The sequence below is a fragment of the Podarcis raffonei genome, chromosome 15 (genome assembly GCF_027172205.1).
Source record: "Podarcis raffonei isolate rPodRaf1 chromosome 15, rPodRaf1.pri, whole genome shotgun sequence".
Classification (NCBI taxonomy): Eukaryota; Metazoa; Chordata; class Lepidosauria; order Squamata; family Lacertidae; genus Podarcis; species Podarcis raffonei.
In genome coordinates, this window is record NC_070616.1 from 21,444,555 (window position 1) to 21,459,932 (window position 15,378).

Genomic DNA, 15,378 nt, shown 5'->3' on the forward strand with positions numbered 1-15,378 from the left:
CTAGTACAGAGCAGCATAAGGAGGTGCCTTCTACTGAGTCAGACCAGTAGAAGGTTTGAGGCAGGGGTCTCTTCCCAGCCCTACCTAGAGTTGCTGTCAGGGACTAAGCTTCCACATGCAAAGGCAGATCTTCCACCACTGAACTGGGTCCTTTCTGCTGCTGGAGCCCTTGTACGTTTTTTGCCCCCTGGAGACCTCTGCTGAAGAAGGCAGACTCTATTCAGGACAGTCCTATCCCCAGATTTAAGCAGCTGAAAGAGTAACCCACCAATACATGATGAATGGTGAGCAGCTGCTGATAGATCTGGGTCTCTCTCAACCCCCTGGCCGCCAGGAGTAGCAAGGCATGGCTAATATTTCTCTTCGCACAATGAAAGGCATTTCTGCAATTGTTCTAATGGTTGGCAGGGAAGCCATCTGCCAGTAACTGCATGAGGCCCAGGCATCCCTGCTCAGGTTTTCTTTCTTGATTCTAGCCTATAATAAGGCATCACAGAGAAATCAGAGGAATTGTTGAAGGCAGAAATGTTGGGCATCTTTGATCATCCCCCTCTTCTTCTTCTGCTACAGAAGTGTCAGACCGTGTGTGTGTGTTGTGTGCCGTGTGCCTGTGTTGCCCTGGCTGGGATGGTGTTCCCATAGCAACCCCTGCACAGAGAGCGGTTCCGCTCTCTGTAGCATTCACAATTCATATTCATCAATGTTTCCAGTGTGCTGTGTGTGTGTGTGTGTGCGTGTGTCTGTGTGTGTGCTATCTCTGGCTGAAAGACCAAAGAGGGCTGAGCCTTCACCAGCCATACAGGGACCTCTTGCCCTTTGGTGGGATGGGGGGGGGGACTTTCTCCTGCAAAAGAGCACTTGCTTAATGAGCATACAGAAGGCTGGAGGAAATGGGGAGTGGATAGCAATGACTTTAATGACAGCTTCTGGCTCTTTCTTCACAGAATGTCAGTCGGATGGAATGAAAGCAAGTGCGATCACAGTATTAAAACAGTGAGAATCAGCCAACAAAAAAATCTGCACATAGAAACATAAGAAAACCAGCAGCCCATCTAGTCCAGTGTCCTAACGTACCTCACAGGGAAGTCGTGAGGATAAAATGGAGAGGTGGGGGAGAGCCATGTATGCCTTGTAAGATGAAAGGAGGGTAGATATGTAATGATAAATGCTGTACATAAATAAATGGCTGCTTCTTGCCCTGCCTCTTGCTCAGGCCCAGAAAACTGTGGTGGCCAGGAAGAGGTAGTGCTGATTATAATGGTGGTCAGAAGGTGGACTCACTGAAGGTGGATCATGAATAAGTTATTGTCAAAGGACCCTCCAAAGCATCACTGCTTGTTCACAATGACTGGGAACCTTTTGAAATGGTGGTGTAAGACAGACAAACAACTCCTTCTGGACTTTGTTTGCCATGAACAACTTGAACAGGAAACATATTCTTGCCTGGCACCCACAGACTCACCATGCCTTGGCCTTGGGGACAGAACGGTTTACTCCAGAGAGCCAAAATTTGCCATGTTCCTGAGAGCGAAAGTAGGCCATTTATAGGAGTTGAGTCAGAGTGTTCCATCCAGGTTCTTTCTTAATCACAGGTGAAAACAGCCTGTCTTTCCTTAACGGCTCCTGCTCTGTGATGAATGCTCTCTGCTGGCCCACATCCTCTCTCACATCCAGGGGCTTGCATTTCCTGACAGGAGCCTGGCCTGCTGCAAACAGACATGACTTCACAGTGCTTCTGTGAGCATATGGCTGTCAGACAAGAGTGCAAGCCTCTTGATTTAACAGATTCTGAAGATCTATATAAAGCAGTGCTGAGCAATATCCACCCACTAGGCCCAGGATAGATTATATGAGGTGAACTGCAGACAAAATGCAGATGACTCCAAGAGAAAAAACAAATAAACAGATGATCACATCTTTTCCAGGCTTTATTTAGTTTTGATGACATCTCCAAGGGAAGAAAAAATGGAAGGTTTTTTTAATAAAAAATGTAATTGGTATGCATAAAATGATTAAGAATTTGTAAATAGAATGACAGAGTTGAAAGGGCTTAGGAAGATGAGGAACCTATGGCCCTCCAAGTACTTGAGGAATACAATTCCCATCAGTCCCAGCCATCATGGACAATGAATTCAGGATCAGCAGGCAGCATTCAACCAAGTAATTATGGCACCCCTGGCAGATGTTCAGGGAGATGTGCCTTTTTTCTTACATAACCGAAGAACAGGGTGCCATGTAACATTAATTCAAAATGTGTTGTTTAAGCAAACATGATCCCTTGTATTTGGCACATATCTGCTCTTATGTAAATATGTGCCTTGAGATGCAATGAAGCCCACAAACACAACCAGGTACGAAAGAAGTGGAAATTGCATTGAGGACAGGCATGTAGAGTTGATTGATGCCTTCTAAAAGCCAACCCCAGGCAGGGATATAACTCTGTTTTCTAGCCTGCTTGCTTCAGATAGCAGCAACTGCTTTCCAGGGAAGGGAGTAACATTTACGGCGTAATACATTTATTCTGAGAACTGCTTTTGATGTGTAGGCTTGGCTTAAAGAGACACGACAGCTGGGTATGCTTAGGGTTTCTGAGAATAGCCCTCTCTCTTGGCCAGGTCTAGTTTGGAGGCCAGCCATCCAGTGGCCCTTCCTGCACTTACTTGTTGCCAGAGACAAGGCGGTGGGAACTTTCTACTTCTATGAAAGCAGGAGGGAGAGAGAGACGATGAAATACATGGTTGCAAAATCATCTAATGGAGAGTTTTGCTCAATTTGGTTGACTTTTCTTTGTGTGTGTTTTTTTACTGGGATCCCTCCCCCCAAGCCAAATCCATCAGCTGAAGCTGGATGCAAAAGATAAACACTTACTAACAAATTAAATAGTTCTGAGCCCAGGAATATGATTTGGGTACTAAAACTGAACTGAGCACACAAAATGCCCACTCCACTTTCACCACCTTCATAACCACAAGCAGCATCAACATCTTTCTTCATTCCAGCAATGCAATTGGGTGGGAGCAAGTCATTTAGTTCCTGTTGCTGTTAAACAAATGAGAGTCTGCAGTCCTTGCCAATTTACTGCAAATCAACCAGCAATCTGTCAGTATATCCCCGTCTACCCTGACTTGATCTAATGAGCATCCCCTCCTTCTAAATCCATTCAGGTTTGACCACAGACTGCCCTGCAGCGTTGGAGATGCGTGTGATGGGAATTGTGGCTCCTCTCCAGATGGAAAAGACCCAGCCAGCTCCTGCCACTAAACCCTTTGGGCACAAGCCGGCTCTATGAGAACAGAGGCTTTCTCAGCATTTCCAGCTGCAAGAGTGACCTTTGGAGCTTTCCCAATGGCAGTCACATGGACTTGTTACAGGCCACTGCTGCCACTCCAGACTAGCTACCACCTTTAGGAAACCACAGCAGAGAAGCATGGCTCCCCTGCCAGGGAACACTGGTAGGATGCCAGGCACTGATACTCAAACACTGAAGAACATCCCATCAGATTGCATGGAAATCATTTAGGATGATGAGCACTTTGGGGGCTCTGGAGGCAGCAGTCCCTTCAGCCTCCCTCTCTTTCTCTTTTGCTCTCCTTGCCAGCCTCATTTTGTTCCAGAAAAGGGTATTTTTTCCATTTTGCCTGCTGCTGTTTGCTTATGAAAGATTTCAGCAGAGAAAGTGAACCTTGGATTTGGCTACATCCACACCATACATTCAAAGCACATTTAAATTAGTGATGGATTGGCTGGATTTATCTCCCACCTTTTATCAAAGGAAATAGAGGTGGCACATGGTTCCTTCTCCGCCCACGCGCACACCCCTGAAGGGGTGGTGTAGATGTGAAGAGGCTCTGGGAGCAGCTGGCTTGGAAAGAGGCAGGAAACGCCCCACCCACCCCCAATTCTTCGGGAAAAGGGAGTCTCGCTCTCCTGATGGGAGGGGGACGCCTGCTTCTGCCAAAGGGAGTTCTGCGCATGCTTGTCCTGAGGGGCTGTTCCCAATCCAGGCACGGCTCGGAGAAGGGAGGCGGCGGCACTCCTCCTCCTCCTCCACCCACCCTCGCGCTCTCGTAAGGCGGGCACAAGCCGTCCCAGCCACGCAGAGCCGGCGCAGGAGGCTGGGCTCCAGCACACGGCTTGAGATGCATTGTTCCTGTGGGGAGGCTCGGAGCTGGAGCTGGCGGCGAGGGTGGCGACGGCGAGGGTTGGTGGCTGCGGAGCCCCTCCATCTCGGGCCTCTCGCTGTTTCCCTTCGCGCCGCGGGGCTGTAGGAAGCGGGCCCAGCGGCTCTCCAACGATCCCTGCTGTCCTCCGTCGCTCGCCTCTCTTCCCCTGAACCGTTGGGCTGAGCACAGGCGGGGGCAGGGCAGCGCAGGCGCCTCCAAGGGGCTGGTGATGCCCACAGCTGGGAAGGGGCAGCCGGCGCTGGCGCCCTCGCCAGGTAACCCTGACCCTGCCCGCCCGGCGCGGAGCTGTCCAAAGGGGGAGGCGACCCGCAGGAGCTGTTCGTGGTGCTGAAACCCTATACGCGGGAGCCGCGTCAGTTAAGGTGCGCCGCTGCCCTCCGGGAACCCCGTCTGCTCCCAACGGCGAGTTCCAGCCCAGCGCCTCCTCCAGCGCGGAGCTGTCCAAAGAGGGCGGCGACCCGCAGGCTCTCTCCCTGGTGCTGAAAAGCCTTGCGAGAGGAGGAGTGCCAGGAAGGGGCTTTGAACGGTGCACCTTTGCCCTCCCTGATCCCTGCCTCCACCTGGCCCGGCTGCTCCCATCGGTCGGTTCCAGCCCAGCGCCTCCTCCTCCTCCCGCCCTGATCCAGTTGCACGGCGACTAAGCTACTAGATCTGGTGGAGAAAGGGGACCCAGCCGCGTCTGCTTTTCCAGGAACCATGGCTGCGCTAACGAAGGTGGCCGCGGCCTCTTCCCTGCTGGTGGTGGTCCTTTGCGGTAGGTGCTTCCCGCCTGCGGTCCAGGAGACCATGTGAAACGTGTGTATTTGTGAGACAGCCAGAGAGGGGGCTTCCATTTCAGTGGGAAGGATCCTTGAGAAGGTCCTCTATGAAGTCATTAATTGCCGAGTTGCCCCGGGGGCCTGAGCAGCTCCTCGAGAGAGAGAGAGAGAAGGGTTGCCATGGCGAGCTATTGTGCACCACTTTAATTAAGTAAGGGGAGGGTTGTGGTTGTTTCCCGGTTGGACAGAGTCAAAGCGCAACCATGGGCCTCGTGCACATGGATCTGCAGGTGCACGATATCGAGTGAAGCCGGAGGAAAATTGGTTGCGAATTGGAATGACTTTCATATTAACTTTCCTTTCCCCCACCCCACCCCACTCCACCCCAAGGAGGGCCTTAGGGAGCTGCCTTCTACCAGTCAGATCGCTGATCTATCTAAATCAATATTGTCCCAAGGTTTCAGGCAAGGAGTTTCTTCCAGCTCCGCTTGGCTGGTGGAGATGCTGGGAATTAAACTTGGAGCTTGCTTTCTCTCTAGGGAGTCTTTAGAAAAGGAGGCAACAGCCCAAGTACCTTTAAATTCCCATGTCAAAACTGAGTTTCAAAGATGTTTTCAAGGGGCTTCCAACCATTTCTTCTTTTTACATTTTACCTCCAAAATACAGCTGCAATAGTGAATCCAGCAGTATTCAGGCAAGACTTTGGATTCCACGCTGTATCTTAGAACACAGCAGTTTGGCTGGGAAGCCTTACAGAGAAACAACCCCTTAGACTGTGGATTTGTCCCTTGTCAGACAGCCCAGTTAAACTGTGGATCCCAAGGCAACAGAGGAACAGCTGGGAATGAAGCCTGTAAAAATGGATAAACAGGTGTTGGAAGTGTCACAGGGAAAGGGTTGTGCCTCATTGATGGAGAAAATGTTTGCGAAAGTGCAATTTTTTGTGCCAACTTTTATTTAAAGCATTGTGGGAGGGCAGAATGCACAGACAATTGCATCCTTGCTCTTCAGTCAATTCTGTGCACTTTTGAGAGTTGAAAGCATTTTCACATGCCGCACTTAACAGTTTGTTTGGGGTGCATTGGTTCTCTCTCCCCACCCCCACCCCCCACATCTGCAATTCCCTAGTTTGGCTAAAATGTGCATTCAGTTTTAAAACGGCTGTCTTCTCTTTTCTACATTCCCTGAACAACATTCTCACATGTGTACAGAAATGGTACAGGAGGTGATTCAGAAATGCTTTCAGAGTTCTGTGCAAAAATGCTCTTCAGAGTAAATGAAACCCCAGAGCAATGTGCGGGCTTCTTGGCTCGAGGAAGTCGGAGATGTTTTTCCTGAACCCCATGTCTCTTGGGGAAAGACTGGCACTGTTTGCTTAGCAAAAAGAAGCTGTCGTTGTTCAGTGTCAGTTAGAAAGGGTACAGTAAGCATTATCTACATGCTTGGCTAGTAGCACTTAAGAGGGAAACATTCAAACTGTTGAGTAGGATCTGACTTGGTGCCAGCTGTTCACATGAACTTGTGCAAACTGTGCTATGTATAAGAGAACCAGAATGATACTAATTCTGGCATCCTAATTCTCACATAAGAATGGTGATGAAAAACTCTGTCGAGTCTGGTAGACTGCAATACTGTGTTGGGGATAGGACTTTTGAGGGGGGCATTTTATCATTCGTATTTTATGCTTCTGCCTTTTTTAAATGTTGTGAGCTTTTAGGATGAAGCAGCCTTTTACAGCTGTCATGTGTGTATAGAAATACAGGTTTTCATAATGTGTTTTGCAGGGTCTCTGGGGAAATGTAAAGAACATAATATTTTAAAAAAAGAACCTGGGAGGGAGAGTGGGAAAAGAAAGGTGACATTTGCCTTTCTGATTCAAAAAAGAACTTGCAGTTCTGGATTATATAACTTCTGGTTGGTTGACTGTATGTCACATGTGCTTCAATTGTAGCCCAAATGATAAAAGCAACATTGAAATCTCACAATTCAGATTTCTGTGTTGGAGGAATGAGATGGGACTCTGCAAAGCACTAGTAAATTCAGCACCAAGTTATTATTTAATGTGGATTATTGGTTGAGATCAGCATAGGATGGAAGGTTTTTTTGCAAATCCTGATGTTTAATCCATTCTCAACGAATGCCAGTGTTGAATTAAGAGATTTATTTTCACTGAGAATCAGAAGCGTCTTGAATAACAGATTGTTCTCTGTGTCGCTCCACCCCCTCTCCATGTGTTTGCGTCTTCCTCTGTCTTTTTCCCATCTTGGAAATGGGTCCCTCTCCCAATTGCACTATATGCTCACATATCCAAACTGGGCTACTGATCCATGGCTTTCCAGTGGGTGTCTGCTCTTCAGTCTGCGTTGAAGTACCGTCAGAGACAGAGGCAGTCCAAGGGTCACGCATGAAGCTGCTGTGTATCTCCTGCATGAAGCGAGAGGAGGTTTCTGCCAACACTCTGGTTCAGTGGTACTATAAGACCGAAGGGGGCATAGATGAGCCTGTAAGTATTACACTGGGTGCCTCTAGCTATGAGCCTGTGAGATGAGAAATGGAAAAAGGGACCAGGAGATGTTATTCTCTTCCTTGATAAAGGGTGGGAGGAAATAAGGTGAAAAGGATAAATCTGAGGTAATGGGTGGCAGGGAAAACCAGCAAAATGAGGATCATTTGCAAATGCATAGGTCTTCGCCTATAACTAGACATTTATTAATAGATGTTTTGATGGGGGTGCTATTCCCAACAAGATTCTCATCTGGGTCCTCAAACCCTATTAGGTGATCTGCACAGGAGGCTTTGCTGCGAGGAGGTCAGATCTGCTTTCCTAAAAGAGTTGCAAGGACTGAGCAGGAATCTTACCAACCATCAGCTTCAGGCAGGCTAGATCAGAAAGGTTAAATGTCCTGAGAGCTTAAATGCTGTTCACACATCTTTTCAGAAGCTCTCCAAAATATTTACTGATCCGGGAAGTCATCATCCTGGCAAAACAAAGTGCTAAACTCCAGTTTATTCACAGAGCAGCTGAAGAAAACATATTGGTGTGATAAATGCTTTTGCATTGCTTCCTCTTTTTCTGTTCTGACACACAAGGACAGCTGTTCCACAGCTGTTTTTAGACCTCAGTTGTGACACCTGGCAAAGCACCCAGTGTTGGCCACGCTACTGTTGAGATGCCCCTGCAGCATAATCCAAAGAGACTATCTGTCCATGTTTATTCTTGGGGATCATGTGTCATTCTCTCCTGCTCTGCACTATTGCCACCTTATTTTCTTGTTCAAAGGAAGTGTATTAAATGCCAATCCACACATGCATTTGTCACATGTTTTCTTTGTATTCTATATCCATTGGAGCAGGGAAGAAGAGTTTAAGATTAGGGAGGGCTCTGAAGAAGATCTTTAAAAGAAGACTTTTCCAAAGAAACATTTTAAGCAGTCTGGTTTTGTTCCTTGCAACAGAAGACAGCACAAAGGTCTGAAAATGACAGCATCCTTCCTTATTCTGCTCCCTACAGATCTACAAGTACGAAAATGAGAAGCAGGAACTTGGGAGCCGCTTCCGTGGTCGGCTCCAATGGGACGGGAGCATAGACATGCAGGATGTGTCCATCTCCGTGCTCAACATCTCTTTGAATGATTCGGGGATCTACACCTGCAATGTCACTCGGGAATTCAACTTCGAGGTTCATCGACCAGTTGTCACCCGCTCTACACTGATCCGTCTCACGGTGGTGGAGGAGGGTATGAAGGGTGACGGGCATGTCCCTTAATTCTGGTGCCTCTTGGCAGTGGGTCTCTTGCAGTCACACACAAGATGGTGATGCAGAAGTTGGTATTTTGTGTAAGGAAGGGGGGGAGGGACTCCTCAAGTTTCAAGCAGTTTCTCCCACATTTGCATTCCATAAAGCAGGCTGTGGGGCTGGTTAAACACAGATGGCGTTTTATAGCCTTCATGCCAAATAACCCTTAAACTACTCTGACCACTATGTGGGGGGGGGGGGAGAGAAGGTGGACATTTGCTCTGATCCGTAGAAGGGACACACAGTTCAAACTTGCAAGGGCCTGTTCATTTCTTACTTCCTTTTAAATACAAGGTATACATTTAGTGGCAGAATTAGGCCTGAAATCTTTTTGAATGATTTTCACTCCATGTTAGTGAGCTGAACAAACGAGCAGCAATATTTGCATGTGTACAGTTTTGCCTTCGGAAAACTTGGTTCCAAAGCTTACTTTGGAGTTTTATCTCACCATCCTTTTGTCACCATTCCCCACAAGGGACTATTGGGGAGCCGAGGCAGAATGTAATGAAATGGGGCTTGTGATGGACTTGGTGTAATAATATGTATATGGCATTGTATTCCACACTGGCCAAGTTTTAGGCCAGATGTTAAAATAGTCCCTTAATTCAAAACTATAGACTTTTGCTTCTGTCTACCCTCTAAAACAGAATCCTCCCACTCCCACAAAACTTTTTGGTCATTAGGAAACTCATGTCTTCCATATGGCACTATATTTTTAGTTCAGAGTTTGTTTACCTGCAAAAATAGTAGAGGTTCTTTCCCACCTCCAGTCACCCCAGATTTGAACTCAGTTCACCACAATGTTTATCATAAGAATGTAAGAAGAGCCTGTGGCCCACCTAGTCCAGCATCCTGTGCTCACAGATGCTTGTGGAAAACCCTCAAGCGCAGGAGCGCTCTCCTCTTCCAGCAACTCATATGCATAATAAGTATTATAGCTTCCACCCATGAAGGTCACTAGTGGCTATTGAAAACCTCCTCTTCCATGAATTTACTCAATCCTCTTTTAAAGTCATTCCAATTGGTGACCATCACTGCCTCTTGTTGGAGGAAGTTACTCTCTCTCCCACTCTCTCTCTCTCAAATCTATCCTGAATCATTCAACATTCAGGATGTCCATTAATTCTAGTGTTATGAGGGAGAAAAGCTCTTCTTTCTCCATGCCAAGCATAATTTTATAAATGCCCACTATGTCACCTCTTATTTATCTTTTCTCTGAACTAAAAAGTCCCAAGTCCTTGTAGGGAATCACATCATCATTTAGTTTACTTCAATGAGTCGTCAAAACTGGGCTCATTGGGGGGGAAGGGTTGTCCATAGGCTGTTCTCTAATGGCTTGCTGAGACTGTCAGTTTCAACAGAAGCAGCGCTAAATGATTGTTGAACTAAATATGGCTCCCTCCTGTTGCATCTCATTCCTTACGCTGTGTCTATATTGTTTTCTCTCTCTCTCCCCCTCTGCCAACAGCTGTGTACCCCTTTCTCTGTGTCCTTTTTTCCCTCTGTCTCCTTCCCTTGCTGAAGATCCCTCCCTGAGTTTCTTGGTGGTTCTGTTTCCTTGTCTTCAGCACAATATAGAACATCTGCAGATGGGGAAAGTAAAGAAACAGGAAACAAAAGGAGAGCCTGTCAGGGTTCCAGGATGGGCACAGACGTAGCTCTGTTTGTCCCAAGCAAAGTATGTCATCTGAGCGACTCTGCACGTTTGCGCATGCGCTAAGGAGAACATATAGAATCATAGACTAATAGGATTGGAAGGGACCCCAGGGGTCATCTAGCCCAACCCCCTCAATTGCACCTAAAGTGCATGTGCAAATGTCAGCCTTATGGCCAATGGTGCAGTGGGTGGCACCACAAAGTCTTCTAAGAGATGGTAGAACCTCAGTTGTCTCACCCAGTTCTAGTGGTGATCCTGCTTTCACCTCATTTAGCCTCTCAACATTTTTTGCTTACTCAAAAGCTCTGATCCTCCCAACACTTGGGAGTGTTTGGTTATAATGTGCATTACATCATGTTCTGCACGAGTATTTCATCCAGATTGTAAAGAATGATATGGGGGCACTATGGTCTATGGAAAATAAATTCTATACATTGCTCTGCAAATAGCCTGAGGTTGTACTGTTCTACTGAGGAGGTGGTACAGTGGGATCCTTGCTCAGTTTGCAGCCACCAGCTGGCGAATGGGAACTGTGTGTGTTTAGGTTCCTGGCTGCAGGATACCAGTAATTTTCCAGTTGGCACAATCCATTCCATAAGAGCCGATAGGCATGCAACTGCCTACTGGGCTGGCACAGAGCTTACAGTCCGAGCCAGAAAAGAGAGCCACTCAGTTTCTGCATGGCAAATTACTTCCATATAGGAAGATATAGAAAACAACACGAGCTCACAGGTTTCCAAAAGATGGCTGCAAAGCAGGACACCATGCTCTGTGCCCCACAAAGGTGGCTTTGCTCACGTGGATCTTTCCCTTTCTTGTCCCCTACACAGCTGGAGAAGACTTCACATCTGTCATCTCTGAAATAATGATGTATATTCTCTTAGTCTTCCTCACTTTGTGGCTGCTGGTAGAAATGATCTACTGCTACAGGAAAGTTGCCAAGGCAGAGGAGGTTGCTCAGGAAAATGCGTAAGTGAACACAAGAATGTAAGAATAGCCCTGCTGGGTCGGACCAAGAGCCCATCTAGTCCGGCGTCCTGCTCTCAGACATCCAGAGCCCCCCAACGGAAGCGTGCAAGAAGGACCTGAGTGCAACAGCACTTTCTCCTTCTGTGGTTTCCAACACTTGGTATTCAGAAGCATTGCTGCCTCCAGTTGTGGAGGCAGAGCAATAGGGTTGTGGCTAGCAGCCATTGATAGCCTTCTGCTCCGTGATGCTCACAAACTGCAGCTGGTCCAACATGCAGCAGCCAGATGATTGGCTAAGATTCCATATTGGAGTTCATAAAACCACAATTTTAAAATGGTGGCAAAGTCATCTCTGTCCAAAAGAAGATGAATCCAGGAGCTGATACAGGTATCTTGAACTAGAACTTGGGGGGAGCTTTAAACTTTGCCCCTGCCAAATCAGAATCTGAATCCAGTCACACATCCTAGTGCCCAGCTACTTGCAATGGGAGGAAAGCCATTTTCTCTCATTCAAACAGCAGGTGTAGCAGCAGTAAGGATTTCTATCGGATGGCAGAGCCAAATGGTTAACCCCAGACACATACACACCACAGTCCAAATCTGACTCCCTACCTCCCATGCTGGCTTAAAAAAAACAACCAACGGCTAAGCAAAAGTGAGCTACATTATCAACATCACATCTGTTTCAGGAAGATTTTAATGTTTGGTGTTTTGTTGTGTCCTTCCCCATGTAAACCTCTTTTTAAAATTGCCAGTTCAGGACTTTTCACCTTGAAGTACACTTTTCACCTTGCTCTCCAGGACTGACTACCTCGCCATCCCTTCAGAAAACAAGGAGAACTGTGCTGTGCCAGTGGAGGAGGAGTAGAAGATGAAACCACGTAGGCGTACAGTGTGCAAAAAAAGGTGAAAAAGCTCTGTGCAAATCACATGGCAGCAGGGGAGGGCATTGGCTGCCTAGCAAATCCAAATCTGTGTGCAGGCACCACCATGGGGGGCATTCATGATCTCAAGGCCCAAGGAAGCTACTGAGCATATTTGAAAATGTTCAGATATGATCTGTGGGTGGAATGTGGATTGCCGTAGACAGGTCTGCAATGGTTCCAAGTGACTCCAACAGCAAGAACTCTTCCAGAGATTATGGAGTAGAAGACATGGTACCATCTTGAGATTTCCCCCCTTGTATGTATTTTGCTGAAGGTAAGAGTCCAAAGCAGTCTTCCTGACAGAGAATTCAAAGTACAAGAGACATAAAACAATTTTAAGGGGTCCAAAAGGTAGGTAATTGATGATGCACTAAAACTCCTCTCCTATGTGTGACTCCTACAAGCAGGGGGTGTGTTTTGCTCATGCAGGTTTTCATCTAATCTTCTGAAAGTGGAAGGTGAATCACAGTCTGGCTCTCTTTCCTTGTTTTCAGGGACTTGGCAGACACAAGGAGTAAGTCACCGCAGCCAGGTTTTGCAGGAGCCCAAGACCAGGAACCATGAGGAAGTGTAAATTTGTTTCCGTTTGTCTGGAACATCGCACTGCTTTGACTTCATGGCTCTCATTCCTTGAGCAATCAGCCCATTTGTTAGAGACTTTCCTTTGAGGCATGCAAAGTCAAGGGGGGGGAGAGGTGCAGTACCTCCTCTGTTGCCCATCGCCTCAACGACACTGTAAATACTCACTCATCTCTCGCTAGCACAGACTTTCCTTTGGGTGCATTCAGACATCACAGCTTCCTCAGCATTAAGTGGCATTCATTTAGTCATCATTGCTTTTGGTGTTAATTTCAGTATGATGCCCCAGTGATGCCACAGAACGTGCCCCAGATTTTCCTAGGGAAGCAGATAACAGTGGGTCTGTTTTGGCCAATACCTCCAGGAGCAAATGGAAAGCCAGGCAGAAGCAATACAGTAATTGAACTGTTTAGCTTTTCATGAACCTGTGGCACAGAAGGAGGAAATGCTCAAGCCAGAGATGTTTCCGAGGTACACAGTGCACTGCTAAAAGAGTGGTGATATTATACAGATACTAGATTGAGCCCTGCGGTAAGAGTGTGGCCATGAAGCACCCTCTCTTTGCATCGTATGTGATTTCCATGTTGCAACACTCCATAGTAAGTCATATACTGTGTGTAAATAGGACAAGAGTCGTTAACTTGGGCATTCTGTGATTTAGTCAAACCCAAGCAGCAAACTTCTAAAATAATTTCCAGCAGGATTCAGAGGGCAGTGGCAAATAACCACTTTGCAAAACATGATGTTGTGATGAAAGTTTAAATTCTCCTTAGTGTTTGACGCAGTGACCGAGATGCCCAGAATTGTAGGGGCTTTAAGTCGGGTCAGGTGTCCTTTCATGTACTTGAGAGACTGAAGCAGGATGGACAATTCTAACTGAAGGATCGGTGGAAGATGGCAACATGAACCTTCCATTTCAAAGAGAAGCACTGTGCTTTTAATAACCGCACGGCACTGAAAAAATTTATTCAGCTATTCCAATCTCAAACAAAGCCTGCCACTGCCAGTACCATGTTATGCCCTCCAATTGCCATATACTATTTTATTATCAGGCAGGGGTGATGTAATTCCAGATTCACAGGCCTGATCTGCCCTTGCTATCATATTTTTCTGCCCCCTCTTCCAAGACCCAACCAAATTTGGCAGCAGCAAAGGAAGAGGGGAAATAACACAGAGGGCCAGCCCAGCACCCAGATAGGGGTGCAAATCTCTCACTTCCCGGTCATCAGACCAACTTTAATGAAGAGGAAGCAAGACCCACTGCCATCACCCTTAACTGATCTGCACAGATCAGCTGAAGAGGAAAGCTGTCTGCCTTTGTGCATAAGACAGCATGGGGTGGTCACAGCCACAACTTGTCCCTGGAGGGTTGGGCCAAGGTGGGCTTGTCCCCCTGGGCCAGTAAAAAGGCCACCCACCCATTAGAAGGTCTGCATAAATAAAATCTAAACTTCTATCTGGTAATGGTTTGTTTTGGGGTAGAACACTGAGCACATTTTTTCTTTTCAGCAAAGGAATCTGAAGACTGTGCAGGGGGGCAAATATTAAGCTTAGCTGTTTGGTAGGATCAGATTACAGTGGTACCTCGGGTTACATACGCTTCAGGTTACATACGCTTCAGGTTACAGACTCCGCTAACCCAGAAATAGTGCTTCAGGTTAAGAACTTTGCTTCAGGATGAGAATAGAAATCGTGCTCCGGCGGTGTGGCAGCAGCAGGAGGCCCCATTAGCTAAAGTGGTGCTTCAGGTTAAGAACAGTTTCAGGTTAAGTATGGACCTCCAGAACGAATTAAGTACTTAACCCGAGGTACCACTGTATTGCCTAGACTCGCATTATTTTCTTTCACAGTAAATGATAGTATTAGAAAAAGCATGAATAGCAAAGTACTTTGCTGTAGTTAAAGACCACAATCCACCACAAAGACTCATTGTAGACTTAATGGCAAACCATGGTTTGTTGCTACAAATATGAGTGGCAGGGTTATGCTCCCTTCCCTCCCTCTGGCATGCTTATTTCTCTGGGGAGAGCTAAGCCATGAGCCCAGATCGTCACAGCAGCAGAATGAGCAGCGTTGCAATTGGAAGTTTCTGAACAGAGGTTGTGTGGCCATGTGCCAGGGTTTCGTTAGGGGTTGGACTAAATGACCTGTGGGGGACCTTCCAGCTCTAAAATTCGATGAGTCTACGATTCCTCTCTAGGAGCCCACGATGGTTCATTCAAACCACATCATGGTTTAGCTTAGTGTTGTGTGTGAACCAGGTCCCTGTCTCAGTAATTTTTGGAGCAACCCTGTAAGCCTTTTTTTTACTCCCCCCCCCCCCAAAAAAGGATAGCAATGCTGATGCTACTCAGCAAGCATATACCTGTACTAATTCATTAATCTTATTTATGAAGCTTATATCTGAAGCTTAGAGCTGCAACTCACCTTCTTTAACATGTCACGCTTCGTGGAGCTACTCAAATTGTGAACCAAAGCAGCACCCATAATTCCACATGGCGAAGGGTCC

At 46.9% G+C, this 15,378-nt stretch overlaps 1 protein-coding gene across 4 annotated transcripts; it reads left to right on the forward strand.

Moving 5' to 3' along the window:
• Positions 1-4,011: 4,011 nt before the first annotated feature.
• SCN3B (sodium voltage-gated channel beta subunit 3) lies at positions 4,012-15,189 on the forward strand. 4 transcript variants are annotated; one of them, XM_053367398.1, is made up of 6 exons: positions 4,024-4,508; positions 4,547-4,938; positions 7,282-7,445; positions 8,454-8,679; positions 11,226-11,364; positions 12,166-15,189. In XM_053367398.1, the coding sequence occupies exons 2-6, from the start codon at positions 4,881-4,883 to the stop codon at positions 12,230-12,232; spliced, it is 654 nt and encodes a 217-aa protein (XP_053223373.1). In that variant the 5' UTR covers positions 4,024-4,508; positions 4,547-4,880; the 3' UTR covers positions 12,233-15,189. The 4 variants fall into 4 exon arrangements, with proteins under 4 accessions (XP_053223375.1, XP_053223374.1, XP_053223373.1 ...); XM_053367400.1 differs by lacking the exon at positions 12,166-15,189 and adding an exon at positions 10,307-10,416 and having other exon boundaries at positions 4,012-4,938; positions 11,226-11,359; XM_053367397.1 differs by having other exon boundaries at positions 4,024-4,938.
• Positions 15,190-15,378: the final 189 nt, after the last annotated feature.